Genomic DNA, 26631 nt, shown 5'->3' with positions numbered 1-26631 from the left:
AATAATAACGGTTCTCATGAGACGCCCGGAAATTACCACATTATCAGGGCCCGGGGCCCGCTCTCGGTGGCCCTGTTAAGACGTACGTTAATGTTGCATTTTCACGATGGCAGCGTACAAAGCTTCAACGCTCTAAGTGATTATCTACTGTTTATAAGAGCGTTCCACTTTGTCCGTTAGCCGTAAAATCACGCGAGATAACGACAGAGTCAGATAATTGCGACAAGCGTAAAGCGCTTTTCGGCTCTTCATTTTAAATGTCAAAATAAGGCCGGCTGGCCTAAGAATGGAATGCAGCGGTACTCGAGTTACGGGTATACGCGAGGGCTTTTAATGGGGGTAAATTTCGTTGTAATTGGAATTTAATGGAAAGGGTGTTAAGAAACTGGGAGGGCCACGACAGAAGACGAAGCCAAATGATGAAAACAAATTGAGCGTCGAGAGAAAACACTCGAAACAGCGAGAGGGAAAGCGGCGAATTTCAGGCCTTTGCGCACACCCATTCACCTCCAGTCAAGAGCACCCGACCGCGATTACGTTATACGAAAAACGTCTTCCCAAAACCGGGGATGAAGAGGCCACGGAAAAAGGCATATTTTAATCGCGAAATACCAAAAGAAACGTTTTAGCAGCTTTAAAATAAAACCCGAAAGTTGACGCCTTTGTGACAAATTACACCACCTTAGAGCGTCTTTTTCTTACTACGCCCTAGATACAAATTACCCTTCAAATATTAACCAAAATAAAACCGAAAACTAATAAAGAAACTAAGCCTTTGCTATATTCCAACTACAACCGTTTTTACAAATTAAAATTCGTTACCTTTGCAAGAGCAAACGCTGGTTTTCATGACAGAATCAGCGCGAAGAGAGAGCGATCCCGATCATCAGCGAGAACGTTATAAAAGTTAAAAACTGTCATGGTTTCGAAAACGGTTAAATAAGGCAAACAGCTGGGCCTAGCCCGCCGAATTATCGTAATTTTTTTAAGCCTTGTTTTCCCCGAGTGATCGTCAATAATTTTTAAAAGAGAGCGAGAAACTTCGCCGCGATACCATCTGCTCGGCCAAAGTTGTACTAAAAAAATTCACTTTTCTCTCCCTCTCGCGAGAATCCGAAAAGTTCTCTTAAAAGACGCCGTTGCGGTTCGTCTTGAAGATTTTCCAACCCGGCCGTTTTTCTTTCATTTTTGCGTCTTTACCGCCAACTATTCTCGCGTGTCCTCCCCCCCCCTTCTTTTCGAAATAGGTTTTAAACCGTGCCTTGCCCTCCGCCTACGGACGGACGAGTCCATATCGCGGATATCACTTCGGCGTTGGTACATTCCGGGGGGTGGATGCGGGGCCTAGATGGGGAGGATGACGGGTGGCGTGGAGATATATCATGGCAGGGACGAACAACGGCACCAACGCGCCGAGCTCGCCAGGTGAGAGGCGACCTGGAAGGTTTTTTCGGAGCCGGAAAGTCGACATACTCGCCCCCTCTACCGGACAATTTCGAAGCTTTCTCAACCGGCGCGGTGTAAATATACCTAAAACCCAGCGTGGTTTTATTTTAGCTTGGGATATAATAACTTAACTTTTCTTTCGCTAAACCTTTTATAAAAAAAATTGTGACAGCGGCCTTTGAAAATAGAGACAGGCTCGAGCCTAAATTGCCGAGAGAGGGGGGAAGGTAACAAGGGAAAGGGAAATAGCTTAATTCTTTTGGGAAGAAAATCGTGGTTTCAACCTCAAAATATCTGAGAGCAAAATCGACGTAACGCATTTACCGGGAAATTGTGAAAAACATTGATTTAAATATTTGGGAAAGCGAGGCATAGTGTTTTATAATAAAAAAATTATATCATTGCGAATATTTGTGAAAAAATACTGAGGTTTTACTACTGATGACATATAAGTTAAATACATCTTTTAAAGCAAAAACCACGTAATTCGATTTACGTGGTTTAGCTTTCAGGCGATGATTTAAAGGGAGGGGGCTTTTCTCCCATGAAAAATAAAATTTTTACTTTTTTCCCTCTTTGCTTTTGAAAAGAATGGTGCAAGCAAAATCAATTTGGGAAAGTTATTTCACGCTTCGTTAGGTTAATATTTGCGTTATACTATAAATATCGCCAATGGGTAAATTGGGAGTGACAAACACGATATTTCGTGCATTTTATATATATTTTTTTAATTTTAGTACGCAAAATAATTGAATTATCTCAATTCACCGTGTTTCCAAATAAAATGACTTTGTATATCGCTTATAATTTTATATTAAGTTCTGCACGAAAGAAACAGATTTTTTCCAAAACTTACATCCGAGTTTACATCTTTATAAGAAAAAAATCACTTCAGGACGATAAATTTATCTTTTCGAAGTATTTTCTAACTCGCTTTTCAAATAAATCATCGCCCATTTACGAACTTTCGCTCTTGTAAAAATTAATATCAATATAAACATTAGATATATCCGTAAGATATTTGATTATAAATCTTAAGCATTTTAATAAAAAATTAATGTTAGTGAATTTACATATTTTTATAAAATTAATTAAAAACGTACCACGTTATTTCCAGAAATAAAATCTATTTTTTCAGTGCGATAAGTTCTTTTAATAACGTGTCCTTCTTGTTTTAATGTGGCTCTGACGTCACAGTCTCTTGCTTTTACAAGGCTACGAGCGCGCGCTGCAGTCGCCAGAGGAATATAGGATTGCGCGGGCGAAAAATATATTAATAAAGCTGTCTTGTGACTTAAGCCCAACATACCTATATGTTTTTAATTTTTATTCAGAAATAAAATTAATTTTTTTCGGCGCGATTTTAATTAGCCAACTCTGATATGAAACGTAAATTTTTTTCAATTTTTGTTCATAATTGGCGTATACAATTTAAAATGTTATTTTTTCACTTTCGCGAAACTGGCGCCATCCCACGCGAAAACAAGGAACCACTTGGGGGAAGAGAAAAAAAGTGGTATATAATTTTAAAACGCGGTGTGTTATCGCAGCCAACTTTAATGGCGTAATTGCATTTTTTTTTTAAGAACTAGTGGCTTCTTGGGTGCGCTTTTCTTCGCAATCTAATCGAAGAGGCGCCCTGCGTCTTTCATCCACCAAACGCATCCAAAAAGTAGCCCACATATTTCGATTGATAGCGAGAGTAAAACTGCCGAGCTACGGCACGGTATTAAGCCTCTGTTCGAGTTTGCGTTAATAGCCAAACCGGTAGGTTTTTATGGCGTTTTTTCCCTTTAGAATATACAGTTAAGTGACGCGCTTCTTCGTGCGTGGACAAAGATAGTACTCTGGAATTAAGGAAGACAGATCTTCGACACCAAAAGTTCCAGAATAATAATTTGAAAAACACCAAAACGATTATAATATATTTACTTTTTAAAAGCCGGTTAGAAAAGATATTATATTTCATTTGAATAATAATAGCGTTAACACCGTGGTCCCGGAGCTATTTGTACTAATTTGTTCAAATTAAGTGTCGAACCGGTTTCGAGGAAAATGAGCTGTCGCGGCTTTAACCAGCCCTGGAAGGCAGCGTCTCCCTGCACACCGGAGTGCGCCAGTTAGAACACTTTTACAGGGGCTTAGAAAATAAATGAGCGAAATAAAATAAAACGAAATGAGAGTGAGCGTATAACAGTTGAATCTCACTACAAGAGTTATTAAACAAGTAGGATTTAGTTACATCAAGTTCATACAATTAGTGGTATTTGCTTGACACCGTTAGAAATGCGGGGGGAAATATTGTTTCCAAAATAAATAAATTTAGAACTTTTTTTCGAAAGTAAAAAACGTTTTCTAGAAAAACTAAAGGAATTTTTTTCGGAAATAAAAACAGTTTAGGAATTTTTTCAGGAAATAAAAAATTGTTTAAGCTTTTTTTTTTCAAAAATAAAAAATAGTTAAGGCTTTTTTTTCGAAAAAATATATTATTTTGAAACTAAAATGTGGAGAAACCGATACGCTTTTAATTTTTCTTTCAGATATTAAAAGACAGTTTCACAAAAACGAAACGATGCAAGTGCCTAAGGAAGTTTCATTTATAGAAGAGATTTTGGAAAATACATTATATTTCAATTAAAATTGCAGAAAAATAATGGGTTTCAAATACGTATGAAGTGAATTTGGTTTACTTATTTAATAATTGTAAATGGTTTGGCTTGAAACTGGCGTAATAATTTTCGAAATGCTTTCTAACTTTGTATTTTCAAAAATCAAAATATTTTTCTCAAAAATATTGTTTTTCAAAATTAGAATATTTTTTCCTCGAAAATATTGTTTTTTAACTTTTTTTTTCAAGAGTAAAGGTTTTAGAGAAACATACGCGTTTTCCGTACACGTTCCACTGCATAGTGTATTTATAAGAAAGTTATACGAAGACATTGAAAAATATAAGAAAAAATAAAGGAAGTGGGGTCCTCTGCACCTCCTTTAAAGGGGACGAAACGACACCAAATACGAAATTTAAATTTGGTCTCGTTTGGCGTGTCATTCTGATAAGTTAGGGTGACCGTTTGTCCACGCGTCAAGAATCCATAAGAAGCAATGGCAATTTCCATACGCCTTTCACCTATAGGTTAAGGCGAAAATACGAGATCACTCTAGGATCTTAAATAGGGTCACGCACATGTGCGGATAGCGTCTCGATTTTCAGCACCAACAAAAGAAGACCCCTTCGTACCCTTCCACGAGCGTAACGGTACGAGTGTCGAGGAAACAGTAGGAAAGTCAAGCTAAGCGGACAGCGCGGTGATATTACAGAGTACGTTACTAGCAAAGCCCTTTAGAAGTTGTGTCAGGAAAGTCTTGACAACGTTGCCAAGTTAGATAGACTGTTTTTGGAAGCGCAATGGGGGTATAGAAAAGGCTAGACTTGTAAAAACAGCTGGCCTCCCACAAACGCCCGTTTTTCATATTTTTAGAGCAAAATTTGCGGTGATCTACTCCGCACGCCTTCTCCGCGGGACCACTCTGGTAAATACGACGCGGCGCCCAGCTTACGTCGGTCGCGTACCGCCAGGGGGCGTGCTGCCACGAAGATGAAGGGGGCCCCTTAAATAGGGGGGCAACGGAGGACGGTTTAAACTGAAGGAGCAGCAACGGTTATTTATGGCTCTGATTAGGAACGGCCAGTTGGGAAACAAAACACGGTGGGGCCGACTAAAGGCTCTAATCGCTGAAACTACGTACAGAATGATTACGTGAATCGCTAAGTTAAATCATTCAATCAACCAGTTATCATTCCGTGATCATAGTGTAATCGTTAGAGTCGGTCACTGATTACGAGCCAGTTCTCTATTGATAAATTTGAAGTGGTAAGCCTTTGCACAAATAGAAGCCCATTCTTCAAATTGCGACGCCAGCGCTCCTACCGAGAGAAATACAAGGCACGCGCTAACTCCACCCTCCTACGCATTGTAACCCGGTCACCTGAATTAATGGCTTTAGAAGTCGCTTGATGACTTAGGCCTAAGGTGGTGCCTTGGGTATTAGCCTAGCTGATTATTATTATTAACGAGTTAATCGCATTACGCTTAACGTTGTTCGTTTATTAAACTCCGCGCACGTGTTTAATATTTGGGTGGAAATCTTTGCAATATTTGACACCGTGTCGCAACAATCGGTGCTGCTCTAATAGAACCAAGAGAGCTATAGATTCTTGTCCGTTAATTTATTCGTCGAAGGTAAGCTAAATAATCAGTGTTCCGAGGTGGAAAATGCCATATGGACAAAAGTGTGGAAAATAGTGGAAAATTGCGGCCTGTACAAAAGTGAATTTAGAGGCCAGTCTGGCCAAAAGTGGCCAATAAATATTTTAACACTGAAAATTATAAAATAATAATAAACAAATATTTGAACACAGAAATTACAGATTTTGGCTACTTAAGGCATATGCATATAGGAATGGTCAGATTCTGATTAACATTAGAAAAGTCGGTTAACTTTTTTTGAATAATTAATTCTAACATTGTAAGTTCAGTGTAAAATAAGACATTTTTTAAGCTTTGAAATGCAATTTTTCTTTATTAGCCACTATTCGCTAAATGTCTAGGTTGTTTTCCGCGTGTGAAACACGTGTACAAGAAACTTTCTAATCCCGAAAATCCGGAATGAATCCGGAACCACGACGGGAGAGAAAGCGGCATATGGCCACGAGAGACATTCGAACCGGCCCCCGTTCGGCCCTCCTTGCCCTCTGCGCAGACCGAGCAGGTGAAGATGGACAAAGGAGATGGCGCACTTCGTCCGAGATATATTGACCAATAGTCAATAGTTGGAAAATGCCGAAACGACTCCCTAGAATGTACAATAATGGAAAGTGCCATTGAGGCCAACCAGATGAAAACTCTCCAAGTACTCGTTCACCCAACAGAGCAATTATATTTCAAGAAAATGTATAAAATTCAGCGGACCACGGAGAGCAGACTCGGCAGAGGGGGGGTGCTACATCCCGGTCGCCAGCTGTTCCTTCTTGCTATAAAAGAAGCGCGGAGGAAACTGGAACTTCCGGTTCAACACGCGCGGGACGCGTGTCACGGGGAGGACCCTTCTTTTCACCCTCAGCCAGGGAAACCAAATATTTAAAGTTGAATTTCACTCGGCAGCGTGGTTTAAGGGCGGGACGAGGGTACAGTTTGGAGAGAGCTTTGGTCCCGCGAGGCGATTCCGGGATGCCCCGTCGTCGCTCCCATCATCCGGTAACTGTCATCCGCGGAATCTGCAGAGTACCGCTCCTTTTCGATAGCGACCATCCAATAAAGTACTTTTGGCCCCGGGGTGTATTCCACGGTCCCTCTAGCAGTTGTCATTTCAATATACTAGAATTTATTTCAACGCGAAATGAGACGACTGTACGAAAGTTTAGTTGAAGTTCATAAAATCGTACACATTTCCCCCAAATCTTCGAGCATTCGAGATTGGAATTTTCCACAAATTTGTTCAAGAACATATTTAGTTTCTGAGAACGTAAGAGTCTGAGAGTCAAGCTTAGGTAGAAGATCATGCTAGCGAGCCAGGAAGGTACACTAGCTGTAACACTGGTACGTTCTCAGTTAGTTTTTGCTGTAACAGAATTGGGTCATTCAGAGATACCGTAAGTCTATAATAAACGTAAGTATGTCACTTTAGGAAATATTTTACTAAGAGGCGGTCGCTTACGTAAGTATACGACTAAGGAATATTTTACTAAGAGGTTGTCGCTTACGTAAGTATATACGACTCGACCTTTAGGAAATATTTTACTAAGAAGTTGTCGCTTACATAAGTATATGACTAAGGAATATTTTACTAAGAAGTTGTCGCTCACGTAAGTATGCAACTCTTTAGGGAATATTTTACTAAGAGGTTGTCGCTCACGTAAGTATGCAACTCTTTAGGGAATATTTTACTAAGAGGTTGTCGCTCACGTAAGTATGCAACTCTTTAAGGAATATTTTACTAAGAGGTTGTCGCTCACGTAAGTATGCAACTCTTTAGGGAATATTTTACTAAGAGGTTGTCGCTCACGTAAGTATGCAACTCTTTAGGGAATATTTTACTAAGAGGTTGTCGCTCACGTAAGTATGCAACTCTTTAAGGAATATTTTACTAAGAGGTTGTCGCTCACGTAAGTATGCAACTCTTTAGGGAATATTTTACTAAGAGGTTGTCGCTCACGTAAGTATGCAACTCTTTAGGGAATATTTTACTAAGAGGTTGTCGCTCACGTAAGTATGCAACTCTTTAGGGAATATTTTACTAAGAGGTTGTCGCTCACGTAAGTATGCAACTCTTTAGGGAATATTTTACTAAGAGGTTGTCGCTCACGTAAGTATGCAACTCTTTAGGGAATATTTTACTAAGAGGTTGTCGCTCACGTAAGTATGCAACTCTTTAGGGAATATTTTACTAAGAGGTTGTCGCTCACGTAAGTATGCAACTCTTTAGGGAATATTTTACTAAGAGGTTGTCGCTCACGTAAGTATGCAACTCTTTAGGGAATATTTTACTAAGAGGTTGTCGCTCACGTAAGTATGCAACTCTTTAGGGAATATTTTACTAAGAGGTTGTCGCTCACGTAAGTATGCAACTCTTTAGGGAATATTTTACTAAGAGGTTGTCGCTCACGTAAGTATGCAACTCTTTAGGGAATATTTTACTAAGAGGTTGTCGCTCACGTAAGTATGCAACTCTTTAGGGAATATTTTACTAAGAGGTTGTCGCTCACGTAAGTATGCAACTCTTTAGGGAATATTTTACTAAGAGGTTGTCGCTCACGTAAGTATGCAACTCTTTAGGGAATATTTTACTAAGAGGTTGTCGCTCACGTAAGTATGCAACTCTTTAGGGAATATTTTACTAAGAGGTTGTCGCTCACGTAAGTATGCAACTCTTTAGGGAATATTTTACTAAGAGGTTGTCGCTCACGTAAGTATGCAACTCTTTAGGGAATATTTTACTAAGAGGTTGTCGCTCACGTAAGTATGCAACTCTTTAGGGAATATTTTACTAAGAGGTTGTCGCTCACGTAAGTATGCAACTCTTTAGGGAATATTTTACTAAGAGGTTGTCGCTCACGTAAGTATGCAACTCTTTAGGGAATATTTTACTAAGAGGTTGTCGCTCACGTAAGTATGCAACTCTTTAGGGAATATTTTACTAAGAGGTTGTCGCTCACGTAAGTATGCAACTCTTTAGGGAATATTTTACTAAGAGGTTGTCGCTCACGTAAGTATGCAACTCTTTAGGGAATATTTTACTAAGAGGTTGTCGCTCACGTAAGTATGCAACTCTTTAGGGAATATTTTACTAAGAGGTTGTCGCTCACGTAAGTATGCAACTCTTTAGGGAATATTTTACTAACTGTAAGAGGTGATCGCGACTCTTAAGGAAATATTTAACTGAGAGGTGATCAAAGAAATGACGATGAAGTCTGCTGAATGGTCTCATGGAGCTTGAGCTTGTCATCCTTACGTAAAGTAATTGCAGACGTAAACAGGTACAGTATGACAAAGTTGACAACTCCTATTTCGACCGGCGTATTTACGCTGATGCAGGAAGGTAGGTAGGTAGAACGGAGAGCGGGTAAGGGTGTTGGGACGCGTGCGTCAGGGATGGGCGGACGTGATCAGGTTGCGTCGGTGACACGTGATTTACAACATTAGGGCCTGGCGCAGCAGCCCCTCGTACTGTCAACATGGAAGGGACTTTTGTAGCCGCTGGGATGGACCATAAGGGATAACAAATGTCGCCTTTCAATTACTTACCCGCGCGCGATATGTTGTCGTTGCCTAATATCCCTTACCATAGAATTCTAGTAACGCTTCCAACCCGAACGTCAATCCATCATGAAAGTAATACTGAATTTATTAAACTCTCGGAAGGGAATTTTTTTGTTTAAAGGAGTTTCAAAAATCTGTGGGTAAATTGATTATCTACTTCTCCGAACCGGCCAATTACATTCCAGAATTTCACTAGCTCTCTATTTAATAAAGTAATTCGTTAACGTTGCCTACGTTATTATAAAGATCCTTGCACGCCACCCGACTGAGGGGTCCAACATAGAGCTCGGCGTTTGGATAAGAAATAATCACTATTTATTTGTATCCACAAACGAAAATTATCCGGGGAAAAACGATTATTTTACATGTTAAATTGCTATATAGCCGTGGATAATATCCATATATAAACAGATAATCGTAATTTTTATGGTTAATCAAAACTTAAGCGGTTAATTTAACTGTTTCGCCGAGCTCTACCAACATTCCGTACGCTACAGAAACTTGAAAATCCTGAAATCTTAACGAAAATCAGTTCCAAAATCCGCCTAAAAAACCAGAAATTCACACGAAAATCGTGTTTTGAAATCTCAAAATCCATTTGATTTCTGAAATCATTTGAGGGGGGCTTCATTTAACGACGCGACGACTTGTTTCTTTGCTTCTGATACACGAAGGATGGCTCTCTGATCTGGGCCTAATGAGGAGTTTTTACAAAAGCTAGGCTGAACCTTTTCCAATGAGGAGAACCAACAATTTATATTAAACCCATTTAAACCTAGTGGCCAGAATTATCGAAATAATATCCCAGAAATTAATCGAAGAAATGTGCCGTGCACGGGACTTTATAATAACGTAGGCAATGGGTTCACCTAACTCTACAATTTCTCTCTCTTTTCTTAAATTCTAGGAATTAAACTTCTTTAATAGTAATAATAATAGTTTCATATGTAACATAAGCACTCATAAGTATGCCATAAATGGATTATCTTTAATGAAACCTTGTTCACGGGATATGACGTAAATTACGTCACTAACAACTACCTGACTAAAAACGCGTCATCAACTTTATAGATGGGAAACGGAAATTAGTGAAGCGCGGGTTATGAAAACGTACAGAATAGACGCCTCCATCTTCAAGGAAATCTCCAAGTAATATTTCTGCAAGTTACTGTTTATTTGGTGCTTGTTGAAATAATGAAAACTTTTCACCTGTAAACAGAACGTCGTGTTTTTGCTAAGCCTTAACATCAGAAGTAAATGAACAGAGGTTATCAGACGGCTATACTCCCCATGTTGGAGGCGTTTTCCTTATGAAGTTACATTTTGACCTCGAATTTGAAATTTTGCGCGTTCTTACGTCGAAAAAAATGCTTGTTTTAATGAAACCGCTTTTTATACATATACCAACAATTCCCAAGTGCAATTTATCACGTCAAAAGACGGGGATGGAAATTAGATATATTATTTGACTCGATTTTCTCATAATTTTCATAAGGAAATCGCCCCCCGATTCTGAGCGCTATTTCAATAACTTTGGTTCATTTACTTCTGTTAATATGTCAAAAAAAGCTACCTGGTTGAAAGGAAACATTATTTCAACAAGCATTATAATGTATAAACAGTAACTTGCGGGTCCTCGCTCTTGTAAATATTACTTCTTGGCGATTTCCTTGAAGTTTTATTGAAGCACCTATTCCTCACTCATTTCTGGCGGCTTTGACAATATAGTTCAGCTCGTGCCCCGCGATCACGTGATTTCGTTTTCATGGTAACCATTTCTAAAGGGCAAGGATTATAAGATTTTAGCATTTTCGTGTCCTCTTATTGTATGTTCAGTGTGAAACAAGGTCTCATTGAAATTTTCTTTCTAGGGAAATGTTATACAGAGGCCCACTTATGAGTAATTAAGTTACATATGGCAGTAGTTATAATACCTTAGGCAGCAGTTCGCCCAACACCGCGCTTTCGTCAAAGCTGATTTGTATCCGCGAAAAACTTAAACCTGGAAGAGAAACGTTTCCGTCCCTGGCCATCTTACTAAATAGCAAAACGGAAAAGTAATAACGCTTACATTTATCCGCAAATGGGATTCAAAGCGATGACAGCTTTAATGAGCCATTACGTAATGAAACGATACATTATATCCCTACGAAACGGAGGTTAAGCGGCCGACGTTACGACGACAATATCTAGCCATCCGCGGCGCTCCGCACGCGTTTACGTCAAGCTAACGAGGCAGTTCAGTCAAGCCTTCGAATCTAATAAAATCCTTACCATCGACGACTCTCCAAACGCGGGGTTTCTAATTGAGTCCCTCTGGCGGTTGGAAGGATGGCAATTTAGGTTCGGGGGCCTCTTCGTATATTAATTAACGAAACGACTAACGACACTCGGAATCTCGTTAAGTGACAACTTCATATTATATCGACGACGACACTTTTCTTCGCTAGAATCCAACGTAAGAGGGAAGCTCTCAAGGCGGGTAAAGGAGGTTAGGACAAAGCGCTCGAAACAAAGACGAAAGTTCTCATTATGTCAGAGCTAGTAGCGCCCCAAAATGGTGGCAATAACCCTTTTTCCGAGTAAAACGTTAAACAAGTCGAGTTACGTTCATTTTGAAATAAATTCGAAATACGAATCCTCGAGTGTTTTACATTAGGACTTAATATTGCTTTGACCTTATTAGAGAGGTTAAGCAGGACGTTCTATAAGTTTTAACGACAACGTCGGGAGTACCTAGACCTTCGTGAAATTAAATTTCTTAAAATCAATTAAGCTCGTTTACATTTTGACATTTTATAAATATTTGCTAATCCCGGTACATGACGAAAATTAAAACGTGTTTAAGCAATACTAAAACACGTCTTACGTATGGCTGTGAGCATTGTTTAAAGATAGTCATTTGTTTTGGTGTACCCAGCTTTATTTTAAAAGTGTCTCCGATTTCGTCTATATGAGGCTTGGGAATATTTCATTTAAACCAATAATTTCGATGGCTAAAACGCACGTAGCTAGATTATCTTTCGATTGGTTGAGCATGGAAATTGTAATATTCAGTATTTTCATTTAAACGCTATGGATATTATACTACGTGTTACATTAGCTCGACAGAAATATGGCTTCGTTTTCAAGTTAGAAAAGGTTCCGACTCCGAAGTAGAAACGCGACAAGAAAACCGTGGAGAATGATCATGTGACTTTCGACGTTGGCGTTCAAACTTCTAGAGCACTCGGCTTAACCTCTATTTTTAGTACATTACAATTAATAAATTAGTATTGCAATTATTATAAATATAAAACGTAAAAGCTCGTTTCGCCAATCAGGGTCTTTTGACTTACTTGACTTTTCCCCTCAGGTAGCGAACTTTCCCCCATCCCCCACCAAAACTTCCCATTTAGAAACGGACACAGCCGCGGGGCGGCGCTGAATAACAGTTTCGTTCATTGTCGGTTAGCTTACGATTAAAAGGAAAGGGTTACTTAACAGTAGAATCAAGGGCTAAGATAGGGTAAAGCGTGTTCTGGAATAAAGCTGATTAAATGTACGGTAAGAATCGAGAATATTTCTGCACGTTCTAATTTAGCGAAGTATAACTTGGCTCATTAAGGTTAAACGGTCCATTGTAAGCCGACTTATTAAAAAAAAGCGCGCGACCTCAACCATTGAACTCTTTTTCAACACCCGACTTTTTTTTCGCGAAATCTTATTATTTAATTAAAATCTAGGGTACGTCATCTTCCCTTATACCTGTGTACTGAAAAAACATTGCGTGAATTGCTCTAAAATAATAATTGTTAATTTCTTAATAGATAATTCGCTTACAAAACATTTAAAGCGAAGCCCTGAGATGTTCGGATTTAAAGCTTTAATTTATACTAGAAATAATTTATTACAAAACAAAATTACTAACGCCATTTTAAACAATGTTTTATTAATTATAAATAAAAGTTCAATTCCTGAGTAATTCAACACAAAAATAAACTAAAATCAAATAATATTTTTCGTGGTTTTGGATAATTTTATTTTTAGATTAAGTTTTGCGTTTCCGACTGTTGGCGCCATCTGGTAAGTCCTAGGGTACTTAAAAATCGACCTCTAATGGCGTTACCCCCGTGAAAGGATCCGCTCCCTTGTCCAATTCTTATCAGTTAGAGAGCTGAGCTTCATATAAAGTACAAATTTTTACCATTCCATCCAGTTTCCAATAAAACATTTCTTTTCTAACCATTCCCATTTCATTTGACATAAATATTAATATCCCGTCCATTCTCGATTCAAAGAAATGTGACCAGAGGGAAAAACCCATTCCAGACTCATAATTACCTTTTCCATCCATCCCCTAAGCGAAAATAAAATATCAATCTGATCCCCACCCATTCCCGCGGTTACCGTGGCAAAATAAAACCGTTTCTACACGTCTCTCTAGTACCAAGAATGTATTGAAGTTACTATGAATATTTCAGCATAGCATTATAACCCTGGTACCATCCTCACAGCTTTTGTGGAGAAAGTTCGTCTGCATTTAATAGGTATTCAAAGTCATACCATATAGCAAACTTGAATGGGAAAGCGGACGAATTTAAGCTACAAAGGCTGCGAGGATGGGAATCGGAATCCCGTAGTCCAATATTCTTAGTAACTTCAATACATTCTTGCTAGTACCTAATAAATATAAATTAGCATACTTTTCAATAAATACAGATATTCGGGTATCTCAAATAAGCGTTTTAGTTACATTAGATTCAATTGACATTTCCACCTGACACCCTACCTCACCGTCTAGTTTGTGTATCAAATTACGAATCAAATCTCACGCGTTGAAGGGCTGAGAGCGGAAGGGAGGGGTACGGACGTTAATTTATGCATCCGAGACCTTTGAGGGCGACGTTTCTCTTTAAAGGCTAGTTCCCACTTAGCGAAAAATGCAGTTTTTTCGCGAATTGACGCGTGCGAGTGAAATTTAGATTAGCTCAAAGCTACAACGAAAATTAAATTCGTCAAGTGGGAACTCGGCTTTACACGGGCCATATTTACTACTCTACACTTTGATACTGGCGAAACCCACGCAAAATGTTCCCCTCAGTCCAATAGGTCGAAAACGTAATAATTCAACCCTAGCTCTCCCCGGGGAAAGAGTTCACTTCGCAGTCGTGCGCGTCTTCCATCCTGTTTATTAGACGATCCGTCGCGGTGGCCTTGAAATGTCGTGAATCACAACCTACGTATGATGGTTGCCGCTTCGGGGCATAGAACGAGCCCATAGTCCCCCATACTTTGTTTATATTTTACAACACGAATAGTTAGTGTAGGGCATTGAGTTGGGAATAAATAGAGGTACAACTAAATCTGGCTGGCGCGGGACCAATTTCGTTCCATAAGGAGACTATATCAACTTGATCGTTCTACCGTGGCGGCATCTGTCTCTAGTGGTGGCAACTATATTGCAATTGAATGTTTTCGCGAATCTGATGCGAAATTGAAATGTATGATTTATCGTAAAAAAACAAACCTTTGAAGTTGTTTAAAAATAATTTTATTTTGTCAACACGATCCTTTTTAACTCAAGTTACGGTGAGTTGGCTAATAATTATTTATTTTTAGCCATATAACTTTTCAAAATATAGATGGCGCTACCGCCTAATTATAAAGATGAATTTCGTACAGTCTTATCAGAACACGTCCCGCGTAACCATGGCAACTGAAATCGTAATTGTAATTCTAGCAGTATTATTCCCAATTCAATGGTGTAGGGAGCTGTTCGTTCACGTGGCATCACAGACCTGGTCTGTGGTGGCATGAAGGGCTCGCTACCCGGCCATCCGAATTATTGACTTTAAAAGTCGCTTGATGACTTAGGCCTAAGGTGGTGCCTTGGGCAGGGGGGCAGGGGGCAATGCCCCTCCCTAGAATTTTGCTGGGGGGGCAATTAATGTTATTGCCCCCTTCAACTTTTTCGTCAGTTGAAATCTTCAAAAGGCTCAAATTCTCAATTTAAAAGCGTATAAAGCTTATAGAACCTCAACTGTATTTAAGTTGCAGTCTTTTCCCGCCAATTTAACTAGTATTAAAAAGTACATATGCATTCGGAGAAGCTACACTCCATTATAAATCTAAAACCATTCTCCAGACCCCTTTTCGTTTCTCTTTGGCCCCTCCAACTTCTAGAACGATCCTACGCCCCTGGCCTTGGGTATTAGCCTAGCCTATTATTATTATTATTATTATTATTATTATTATTATTAAAATATACGAAGTAACACCAAACTGCCTTTGACTATATTATGGTTTAATGGAACGTATTTGTCGCGCTAAGCAATTGGAAGATTGTTGGCGGCGAAAACGTCACACTAACTTGTACGTTTTTGGATTAAATGAAAATTCCACCCTATCGTGGCAACTAGAAAATAGCAGGTGCACACGCGGCGCCATCCTTAAGGCACGGTCACACTAGAGATTAAAACCCAGTTTAGGTCTGTTTGCAGGTTAGTTTTGACCGCCGACGATAATTCTTGGTTCACACGCGCTTCGATTATAGGCAAGACTTAACGTCATATCAAATTATGACCAGAATTTTTCAAAATACTAAACAGTATCCCAAAAACAATTAGTTAATAATGTTTACTATACATACAGTAATAATATTTGACATAATTTAGAATTGTATTCCCATTATTTTGGAAAATACGAGCAATTTAACTTCCCCGCCTTGTCGTTGTGAAAGCGATTCTAAGCGAACCGACTTGGACGAGTTGCTTCCCGATCCAACACGAAGCGATTTCTCACGCTGGTTTTGAAAACTAGTTATCTAAAACCTAACGATTTTCGTGTGAACCTGACTTAAGAGTAATTGCTCAACTATTCATTATATATCGGTACTCTAGAAAATGTCGTTTGTTAAATAATGGTTCCTGTACTTACAGACTATAAGGATGAAGCTTTCCTAGATTTATTGAAAATAGGGTACTTTAGGGATGAAGACTCAATTTTAGGATAATTTAGGGAGCTTGGAAGAAAAATATGGAATTTTAGGTGAATTCTAAAAATCTTTTAGGCCATTTGCAAGTTGCTTTATTTGTTAAATGTAAAATTGAAAATGTTTGCCTAGCTTTTAAACAAAATTTGCAAAAGTATTTGAATAACATTTTTTTAAATCTCTCGACAAGTTTAGAATTTTAACCGAAACAATTTATAAGACTAAAGAGCCAGAAGGTGAATTTTTCAACACTTATATAACGTTGAAGTTTCATAAAATATTCCATCAGCGGAACACGGGCCTGGACGTGTCTATTTCTAAATTCAAAGGAAAACGCCATTAACACTTCGGCATTTCTGACGCTTAGGTTGTAGAAACGAAGAAAATAGTTTTACCCAGTCACGATTATTCCAAGCTACGAAATGTCGTTGTTCAGCCTCCACTAATTCCCGAAGGTCCCTGACCCCAGCCTTCTCATTTACATTTTAATTGTTATGGCGATTTAATTACAGTGATAAGACAAGTTGGCGCCTCCCCGATGACACGCGGGTGCCGTGGTTGGCAACGCCGCCATTTCGTTGGTGGAAAATAAGTACAACGTTTTTTAAAGGCGCGGGGCCGCTTTACGGAATAAGCGGGGGAGGCACAGTGCCTAGGGTCTACATAGAGGGCTTAAAATTTTAAACCGGCCTAGAAAGCATTTAAAACAGGCCTAAAACATTTAAAACCAGTCTAGAACCCCGGACTATTTCGTACCACAGTTCGCGTAGGTATAGCACGTACAGGACAAGAGCCTACCACGTTCAAAAGACTGCCGAAAAAATCATAACATTCGCCTAAATCTGTGGCTCATTGTTAAATGCTATTTAATGGATACAAATTTGTCGATTTAATTATAACCGTTTTATTAAAATAATAAAAAATAGTACAAGTAGATGAAGAAAGAGATAGTAAATAGATTTAAAGAACCGGTAATACCATATAAGTCTATAATATTGTTCCATAAGGAATATTTTACTGAGAGCTAGTGACGGAGTGACGTCATCAAAAGATGAAAATCTACCCCTGGCGAGGCGCTGTCGAAGGCTACGTGTGACGCGTTAGCAAGCGGACGCAAAACTGCGACGAAGCCCGTAATGCAGTCTGTCTTGTGAATAGCGCTCTCAGTAAAACTTTTGCATGTGAAGAATACGAAGTGTCACACTTATGTAACAATATTATACACTTATGGTAATACTAAAACGGAGATTCAAAAACCGTTAATACTGCAAACCGGAGATTTCAAAAACCGTTAAAACTGCAAACTAGAGATTTCAAAAACCGTTAAAACTGCAAACTAGAGATTTCAAAAACCGTTAAAACTGCAAACTAGAGATTTCAAGAACCAGTAATACCCCAAAGTGGAGATTTCAAGAACCGGTAATACCCCAAAGTGGAGATTTCAAGAACCGGTAATACCCCAAAGTGGAGATTTCAAGAACCAGTAATACCCCAAAGTGGAGATTTCAAGAACCGGTAATACCCCAAAGTGGAGATTTCAAGAACCGGTAATACCCCAAAGTGGAGATTTCAAGAACCGGTAATAATGTATACCGGGTGCTGCATTGACCATTTAACCAACCCAGCGTACTTTTCTCTAAGCAAACGTGTGTATTGCAATTATGCCCGTACGAACCGAGCCAAAGGCTCCGTGATGCGCCAGGGGAAAGCGCAGAAAACTATTTTGCCCCCTTCGTTCCACAAACTTCTAATACACCCGGGTACTCCGGAGAAGCACGGATTGATCCAAGGAGCGGGAAACGCAACACCCTGTATAGACAAACCTTCAATTTCCAAAAGAACCTCTTTGCTTAAAAAAACCCCAGTAAAAAGTAATGAATAGAAAGCGGCTACAAAAGGGTTATATTTGACGAGGTGACACCCATCCGACCTTCGCCTCAAAATGAAAACACGCGGAAAGCAACTCGAGTAATTCACGCGCGTAAACAAATGTCGGGGAAAGCGTGTAAGAAGAAATTAAGAGCGAGAGAAAAAGAAATGAAAACAAAGTGTCCTGGGCGGATGGCGTCTACAGCGATTACAAAATTCGGGAAAGCAGGCGGTTCGGGTGGCAACACGCGAAATGAGAGCCGAGTCCCTAATTACGTCTTTGGAGGATCGCGACACCCTTTGATTTCTTCTGCCCGAGAAATAAACGTGTCTATTTCATTTTGAAATTCGCAAAACTCATTATTTTCGTCAATACAACGTCCAAATAAGAGACTGCTTTTAAGGTGTTGTTCATTTTGACGCATTTTGTCACTAAAATTTGGAAATCTGCCTTCCAAAAAAAAAAATAGAAGTAGCGGAATATTTTATTTTTATATTGGAAGGGATTTTTAAAATCTATTTAGATATTTTGAAAATATGATACTGATTTTTAAGATTTTAGAATAGTATTCCGTTTCAGGTTTCTGCGTGTTGTTAAAATTCAGTTTCATGTTTTTAAGCAGTGATTTCCAAGATTTCTAAAATCGGAAATAAATCTGTATAAAATCGGTTTTCAAGATTTTTAGCTGTGGTTTCCAAGATTTCTGAAATCAGAAATAAATCTGTGTAAAATCGGTTATCAAGATTTTGAACTGTGGTTTCCAAGATTTCTGGAATCAGAAATAAATCTGTGTAAAATCGGGTTTCAAGATTTTGAACAATGGTTTCCAAAACTTCTAAAATATTAAATAATGCTGTGTAATATCGGTTTTCCAGATTTTTAGCTGTGATTTCAAAGATTTCTAAAATTTGAAATAAATCGGTGTAAAATCAGTCATCCATTGAACAGACGCGCGATAACAATACCTTCGCGCCGCGAAATTTGGGAGGTTTCTAAAAACGGTCGCGAGCGAAAAACGAGTTGAGCGGGGAGACATTACGAAGAATGTGGTAATAAGGGTTTCGCGAATCGCTCGCTAGGGGCGCTGCGTTTTCCTTTAATGGCTTCTAATGCGGGGTGTGTCGATGTGTATTCTAGATTGAAGCAAGAGGGCCCGGGAGGGGTGGCCGACGTAATCGCTGCTGCCGAAAGGAGCGCCCGAAATTGACGAACATTGCGACTGCTTCCTCAATTAATCGAGTTTATCCGGCGAGTAATCAAGGTGCCCTCTACATTCATCATTCCATTCCAATAAAGATATTAAGCTCGCTTCACAAAACGCCTAGGAAGAACTGGTTGACCGAGTAAATTTCATTATTATTATTATTATGAGCGGGTAAATTTCAATATTATTATGAGCGGGTAAATTTCACTTTCATTATTATCAGCGGGTAAATTTCACTTTCATTATTATCAGCGGGTAAATTTCACTTTCATTATTATCAGCGGGTAAATTTCACTTTCATTATTGTTATGAGCGGGTAAATTTCACTTATTGTTATGATCGGGAAAATTTCACTATTATCATGAGCGGGTAAATTTCACTATAACAAAATTAGGACGGTAACGAATAATTTGCAACTTACTCTTTAATATTATTTCATAAGGGGTAAATTATTAGCGGGTATACTTCACTATTTTTTATTTTGTGACCAGGTAAACATCACTGTATTAATATTGTTGTTACTTTTGAACTGGTAAATTTCAATATATTGTTATTATTTATTTTTAATATTATTCAATGAGCGTGTAAATTTAACTACATTAATATTATTAATATTGTTATTTTAAGAGCGGGTAAACTTAACTATATTTTTAAGAGCTGATAAATTGAACTATTTATTATTATTGTTATTTTATGAGAGGGAAAACTTACTATATTATTACTAATATTATTAGTATTTTAGAGCGTGTAAATTTAATTATTATTTATTAATATTATTGTTTATTTATTACTAATATTGCTATTATTTTATTTACTTATTCTACGAGCTTCAGGGGTATTGACAGTAAAACTAAAACTCGTCTCAACATGCTCATTATTCTTGAGTAAAAATATATACATTATTGTTACATGATTATTAATATTATTCGTTACGTTGATGGCCATAAACTTAAATAAAAGTAGTTTTTAGTCCGAAATTTAAAAATTTAATAACTGGTTTTATAAAGTTTTTTTTGTGTTGGCAGTTCTACATTTTCATCAATGCATTTTGTTTGTTTCGAAATCCAGTTATTTAACTTCAATCTTGATATAATTCGCTGCTTTTGAATCGCACAAGATTCTTTGTTTAAAAGTGATAAATAGTACTTTCAATTATAGTGAAAATAAAAACAGTAAATAAATTTAAAAAATAGATAGTTCTGGAACGCTGCCCCAAAAAGTGTTTCCTTTTGCAAAACATTGTATTTCTTGTTGTAATATTTAAAAGCTTAAACGCGTATTTATAAAACCGGTACGCTTCTAATAACCTCCCCGAAAAAATTGAGACGTAACAATTTAATGAAGATGAAACGAACTAGGCTTAGAAAAACTACAATCCTGCATATTCTGAACAAACTCTGATATTTCATGATCCAATCGATCTGTCAGGAACGTTTCAAAGAGGCCCCCGCATTATTTTAGAGCCTTACGATCGCGCACGTTTTGGCAGCCAAGGCCTACGCGCGGAAAACACCGAGAAAAATCAGAGCAGGGTTAAGGAACCTTCTAATATTATTTTTCTCTACTTTTAATACGCTACGAAAACTAAAACAAGATTCAATGAAAATTCACGTTGAAAAAAAAATGTTTAGCTTCATTCAGTTTCCTAGCGGACAAAAAAAAGTACAGAACCTTTGGTAAAGCTTAATAATGTATGAAAGAACGAAAGAAAAAATTTACTTTCAAAATATTTGTTGGAAAAAAAAACGTTGGCGTGGGTACTGACTGCGCTTGGGTGCCTCTTGGTCGACAGCCCAACTATAAACTCGGCGCCGAACTAAGGAAAAGAGGGATAATTGGTAGGTTTTTAGGACCAGGTTAGGTTGGTAAGTGGTAGGCCTAAAATAGGATTCGTCTAGAATGAGAAAATAAATAGAAGATACACGGCGGAGCGAATCAGAATTGAAGCGGATTTGGGGAAAGGGCCTGCGACTTATCAAAAGCGAGGGACTGCCTCAACCAAGTTCAAGATCGAGAGCGTTTTTTATAAAAATGTTCGCCAGATGGAGTCACTAAAACACGCGGTTCCTCTACTTCTATAACAATAATAATGCATCAAACCAAATGGACCATAAATTTGATGAAATCAGTGGATAGAACGCGTTGCGATAATTATCAATTGATGTTAGATTTTTAACGCCCTTAAGTAGAACCATTCGTCATACTTATGAAAAAGATAATACCACTTTAAGCCCGAATCATTTTTCTCCAGTTAGATACAATTTACCAGAACTGGATTTACTACAAAACCAGACTTCTAGTTCCAGTAGAACGTCTCAATTAACACCAAAAACTATTTTTCAACGTATATAACGAATATATTCTTCAAGTGGTAAAATTAGTTTTGTTGATTTTTCACAGATTAGTTAAACAGGGTTGACACAATATTTTTATATTGAAATTCCCCGACTTTGTACTAAAAATTCCCCGACTTTTTACAAAGTGCTAAAAATACCCCGACTTTTTGAAAAGTACTAAAAATACCCCGACTTTTTACAAAGTACTAAAATTTACCTTACTTTTTACAAAATAATAAAAATTCCCCGACTTTTTACAAAGTACTAAAATTTACCCTACTTTTTACAAAGTACTAAAATCAAAGAATATAAAGCCCCAGGAATGGAAGAGTTGATATTATTTTAGCTGCGCTAGAAACTTCCGGCAAAGCAAATCAGAGTAACCGTTTCCGGTTACCGCAACCCGGTCTCTCTTTAAAAACGAGAGGCGCAAAGGTTCCACTAGACGAAGCTACACCTTCCATTCCTGGGGCTTTATATTCTTTGCTAAAATTTACCCGACTTTGTACAGTGTAAAAAGTCCTCGACACTTACAAAATACTAAAATTTCCCGACTTTTTACTAAGTATTAAAATTCCTTGACCTGTGACAACCCTGTTAAGGAGATATATAATATTGGATATTAAGGACACGCAAAGGTAGACATAGTATCGCTTTCAATCATGACCATTTCTCGCAGAATTACACCAAAATAAAGTTAAGCCTTGGTTATAATTACCTTGAAATTTCCACTTTCCAATACACTAGTGTTGAGTACTAACGGTGCGTCGCGCTAAAAGTACTTGATCCATATTAAATTTGCAAAACCAAAACGCAGATATCACAAAAGAAACCCGCCCAGTCGGTTGTCTAAACGTTTCATATTTAAGTCCACTTTGTTGAACTTTGTTTCCAAAATAGAGCTACCACCCACGTACCATGGACAGCGCCAGCCGAATTTATTACTGACCCCCCCCCCCCCGCGTCGTCTAAGTTATTTGGGGCAAGGTTTTAGGGGCAAAAGATGAAATCTAATAACTTTTTCCGTAAATATACACCGAAAACCAAAAACTCGCGCAACGTTTTCCTCGACTTTTCATCTTGATAAACACTAACATTGTAAGTGAAATCATCATATTTTTTCAATTAGAATACATACTTATCTGGCTCCCGATCTGTGTTATTTTTAGAAAGTTTCTCGACTAAATTTCTTTACTACGTTTAGCCATGGTCACGCTAGAACTTTAAAATAGTCGATTTGAATGCCAGTTTTAACTAATAAACAACAACTTGTTTCAAGCGATAATGTGAATTATGCTTTATAGTAAGTATGGAGTATTTTTTTTAAAACAATTCATCGATTAAAATCGATTGATTTTCAAAAACATTGTTTTAAAATTAATGCAGATTAAAAAATATTTTAAAACAATTCCAATACAAAACAAATTTGAATGAACTAAAATATTTAAAGCAACTGTCGGCTCTATCACTGCCACCTGTATTATGAAGAGGCTCCTATTATTAGAGATGGCCATGAATCTATCAGATTCTTTAGTGGTGCCATCTATTAATGGAAAAGGAAGCTAAAATCAAAATAGCCAAATGATAACTTGGTCAGAGAACCATTGTAGAGTATTATATTTAGACAACTTATACTCTATTTAGTGGACTTTAACCTAAAATATATATCCCATGTTAAAAATATTGTTTAAAATTACTATAATTTATGTTATTGACCAATTTACAAACGAGCCAATCAACGCGAGGCATACCTATAAGTACCGCCTTTTGGGACAAAATGTAGCTTAAGCATCTTGTTTTTGTTTCGACGCTAGCGACATCTGTTGACAAAAAGAGCTACTTCACGCCAAGCCGACACTTGCTTTGATATTAATTAAATTTCATTCAGATTTATTTAATTTATAACTAAATAAATAATTAGCTAAGGCAACACACATGCCTAAGTCAACCAGCGACTTGTGAAGCCGATTACCGGGGGCTGGGTTAAATTACGTATAGGAGGGTGGTGGCAAGCCCTTCATGCCACGCGAGCCAACAGCTCCCTGCACTCACTATTACCGTTAACCTCAGCCAGTGGCGTAGCTGAGAACTCAAAGGCATCCCCGCCAAAATCTCTATGGGGCCCCTCTTTTCAATTTTTTTTATGGTGAGCGGGGCCCCCTGAAGCTCCACACGGGCCCCGCGGACCATCAGCTACACCACTGGACTCAGCGCGGTTTTATGGAAAGGGGATTATCAATTAGACAGGAAAAATCCATTGTTTAACAATTAAGAAAATCAATAAAATAAAAAATAATAAAAATATTTTATTTTTTATTAACAAAAGTGCCAACCCTGTTGAAAAAGAAACTAGTGTAATATTAAGCAATTTTCCCCACCACATGCCTTTAAGAAACGCTGCCAAGTAACCTCAGTAACCAATTATAGCGTAAAAAATGTCTATTAATATATTTGCGATACGGCACCAACAGATTCTCTCAAAGAGGGGCAAAAAGAGGCTGCCGTGTTTTCAGCTGTTTACAGCCGTAAGAGAGGTTAAACAGTAGACGTTTCGACGGGAACTTCGCGATGCTACGATAACATTGTCAAGTTAGCTTGAAAGGTTGTCCGAAAAGGCCGGCGGAAGCGTAGACGTTCCCGTTCATAACGGCCAGTGTTTAACCTCTTTATTAATGACTTTCGCTGGGTGTATCTGGCCGCGCGATGAATGAGTCACGCTGCTTCCCAAAATAAGGCATTTTTAGGACTGACGAAGAATTAGCTCAAATTATTTCCCGTGTTGTTTTTGAGAACATTAAATTACGGAAGATATTCATTAACCATCAAAGAAGACGACCTCGTTATTTTCCAGATTTTTAAAATCAGAGTTAGAATCATAGAATGTCTCGTTAAAATAAATACCATAATTTAACACTACGCGTAACATATTTAAGATATTTTTCAAAGCGGGCTATTTTTGACCTACTATTAAATAATTTTTATAATAAGCTTAGTACAGGGTTCCGTATTATATTTTCTGATTTAAATCCATGATTTTTTCATGTTATCCCTGTTTTTTGTTGGGAATATTTATCATCATTTAATTTGTTTTCATGTTAAAGAAAAACATACCTACTAAAATATTAAATATTAAATGTTAAACTGACTTCATAAAATAGCATATCATAATTTTTTTCTGTTAAATTGACTATAATATAGCGTAAATTAATAATAATTATCTGATATGCTATTACTTTTAACTGGGTTTGTTAGGGAAAAGATTATGTTATGAGTGGCTGACTGATTAAATAAAATTACAAATTTGTCCTGGAGGTTTTACGAATTTATTTAAATACCTGATTTATCCCTTTTGTAAATACTACCTATTAAAAAAAATACTTCTACCGTTATATTAAGCAATATTTTTAGGTTGTCTAATTTAAATCGCGTTTCAAATTGGATTATTTTTATTAAAAATCACTTATATCACTTTTTATACTTCAATGAATTTCTGAAAATGTACGAACGTAGGTTCTCTAGCAACTTCAATTCAGAGCGAACTCAATTAACTTTATTTTTCAATTAATAATTTAATTTATTTATTTATTTATTGTGAGTAATTTAAATTTTAGTTTAAATTACCACTGCACTCAAGTTATTAGTCAATTTGCCAAGAAAAACAGGCAAAAACTTAAAAATCAATTAAAAACATTAAAAATCTGATTAAAATCAAATCAATAAAAATACAATTAAAATTAAATCAATAAAAATACAACTAAAATCAAATCAATAAAAATACAATTAAAATCAAATCAATAAAAATACAATTAAAATTAAATCAATAAAAATACAATTAAAATCAAATCAATAAAAATACAATTAAAATCAAATCAATAAAAAAATCGTTTTATATCAATAAAAAATCCGATTAAAATCAATTAAATCGATTTTTTCGATTTAAAAATAACCAAAACCAACAATCCCGTAAAAACTATAAAAAAACCTCAACTTAAAATTCTATAAAAAAGAAACCAGAAAAAAATATATTTTCACTGTTTTGATTTAACATTTCTAGCTTTTAAGTTATTGACACCATCTGGTAAGACTCCGGATAATAAGAAATGGGTCTCTAATGTCGTAATTCCCGTGAAAGAATCTCCTAACATACCATATGTATTGGTATATAGTTTTTGAAAAATGCACTTGTCTGGGTAAAAAAAGGCACATTGTATATTAAATAATAATATTAATCCCGCATCTGCCAAAAGCCAGTTCCGGATATACCGGAACCTTCAGACCGAATACCAAATTGGTAAAGGAACTTAAATTCGACAAAATTTATTACATTTATAAAACAAATAATAAAAGGGTTATTCTATACTATACATCATCTGGCAGCGGCGTCAGCGCGAGAGTTTTTAAGAAACGTCAAAAGTGATATACACTCATTGGAGGAAAAAATGAAACCCCAGAAGCCCGCTGGTCCCGTATATGGAGGTAATGCGCCACGAAGAGAGAGAGAGAGAGAGAGAGAGAGAGAGAGGTCAGCAGCGTGATGATGTGTTTCTTCCTTTCTCCGGATGGCGGCGCTAACGAAGCGGCCGCCTAATCAATCATCAATGAGAAATGGCAACCTTCACATTTACGATGACACTCGCAGACTCTTTCTTTCTGGATATTAAGCGGTGCAAGAATACATTCGGGTGAAGAGAGAATAGGCCTTTCCATTAAATATTTATACGTGCTTTCACTGTTTTTTTATCTCTATTTGAATTTTATAATTTTTAGTTAATATTACTTTAATTTCGAATGTGTAAGAATTAATTGATTTTCTATGCATAAATTTTGCATTTTGTTTTTGGGAGTTACAATTGTTTTGGCGATTTATAAATATTCCATTATATTAGATTATTTTTTTAATAAATCTAAAAAAATTGTAGAATTATCGAAGATGATTTGGTAATTTCAGTGAATCTCGGCCTGAGCGTACACCGGATTTGAAGGGA

General features: G+C 37.3%; 1 protein-coding gene across 2 annotated transcripts in view; it reads right to left on the bottom strand.

Moving 5' to 3' along the window:
* The window catches only part of GEFmeso (Guanine nucleotide exchange factor in mesoderm), a 112053-nt gene that overhangs the window by 61936 nt on the left and 23486 nt on the right, over window positions 1-26631 (bottom strand). The window contains exon 1 of one of the 2 annotated variants that reach the window (XM_090180814.1): window positions 823-865. The exons of the other annotated variant lie outside the window; for it this stretch is intronic. Within the exon in view, the coding sequence (XP_090036940.1) occupies window positions 823-850 (28 nt within the window). The 5' untranslated portion in view covers window positions 851-865. Of the gene's footprint in view, window positions 1-822; window positions 866-26631 lie in introns of those variants that run through there. 2 annotated transcript variants of the gene reach the window in all.

This window comes from Leiobunum rupestre, chromosome 7 (genome assembly GCF_980474605.1).
Source record: "Leiobunum rupestre chromosome 7, qqLeiRupe1.1.hap1, whole genome shotgun sequence".
NCBI classification, from domain to species: domain Eukaryota; kingdom Metazoa; phylum Arthropoda; class Arachnida; order Opiliones; family Sclerosomatidae; genus Leiobunum; species Leiobunum rupestre.
Note: the sequence above shows the minus strand (reverse complement) of the source record. Positions and strands in the feature narration are given on the sequence as shown.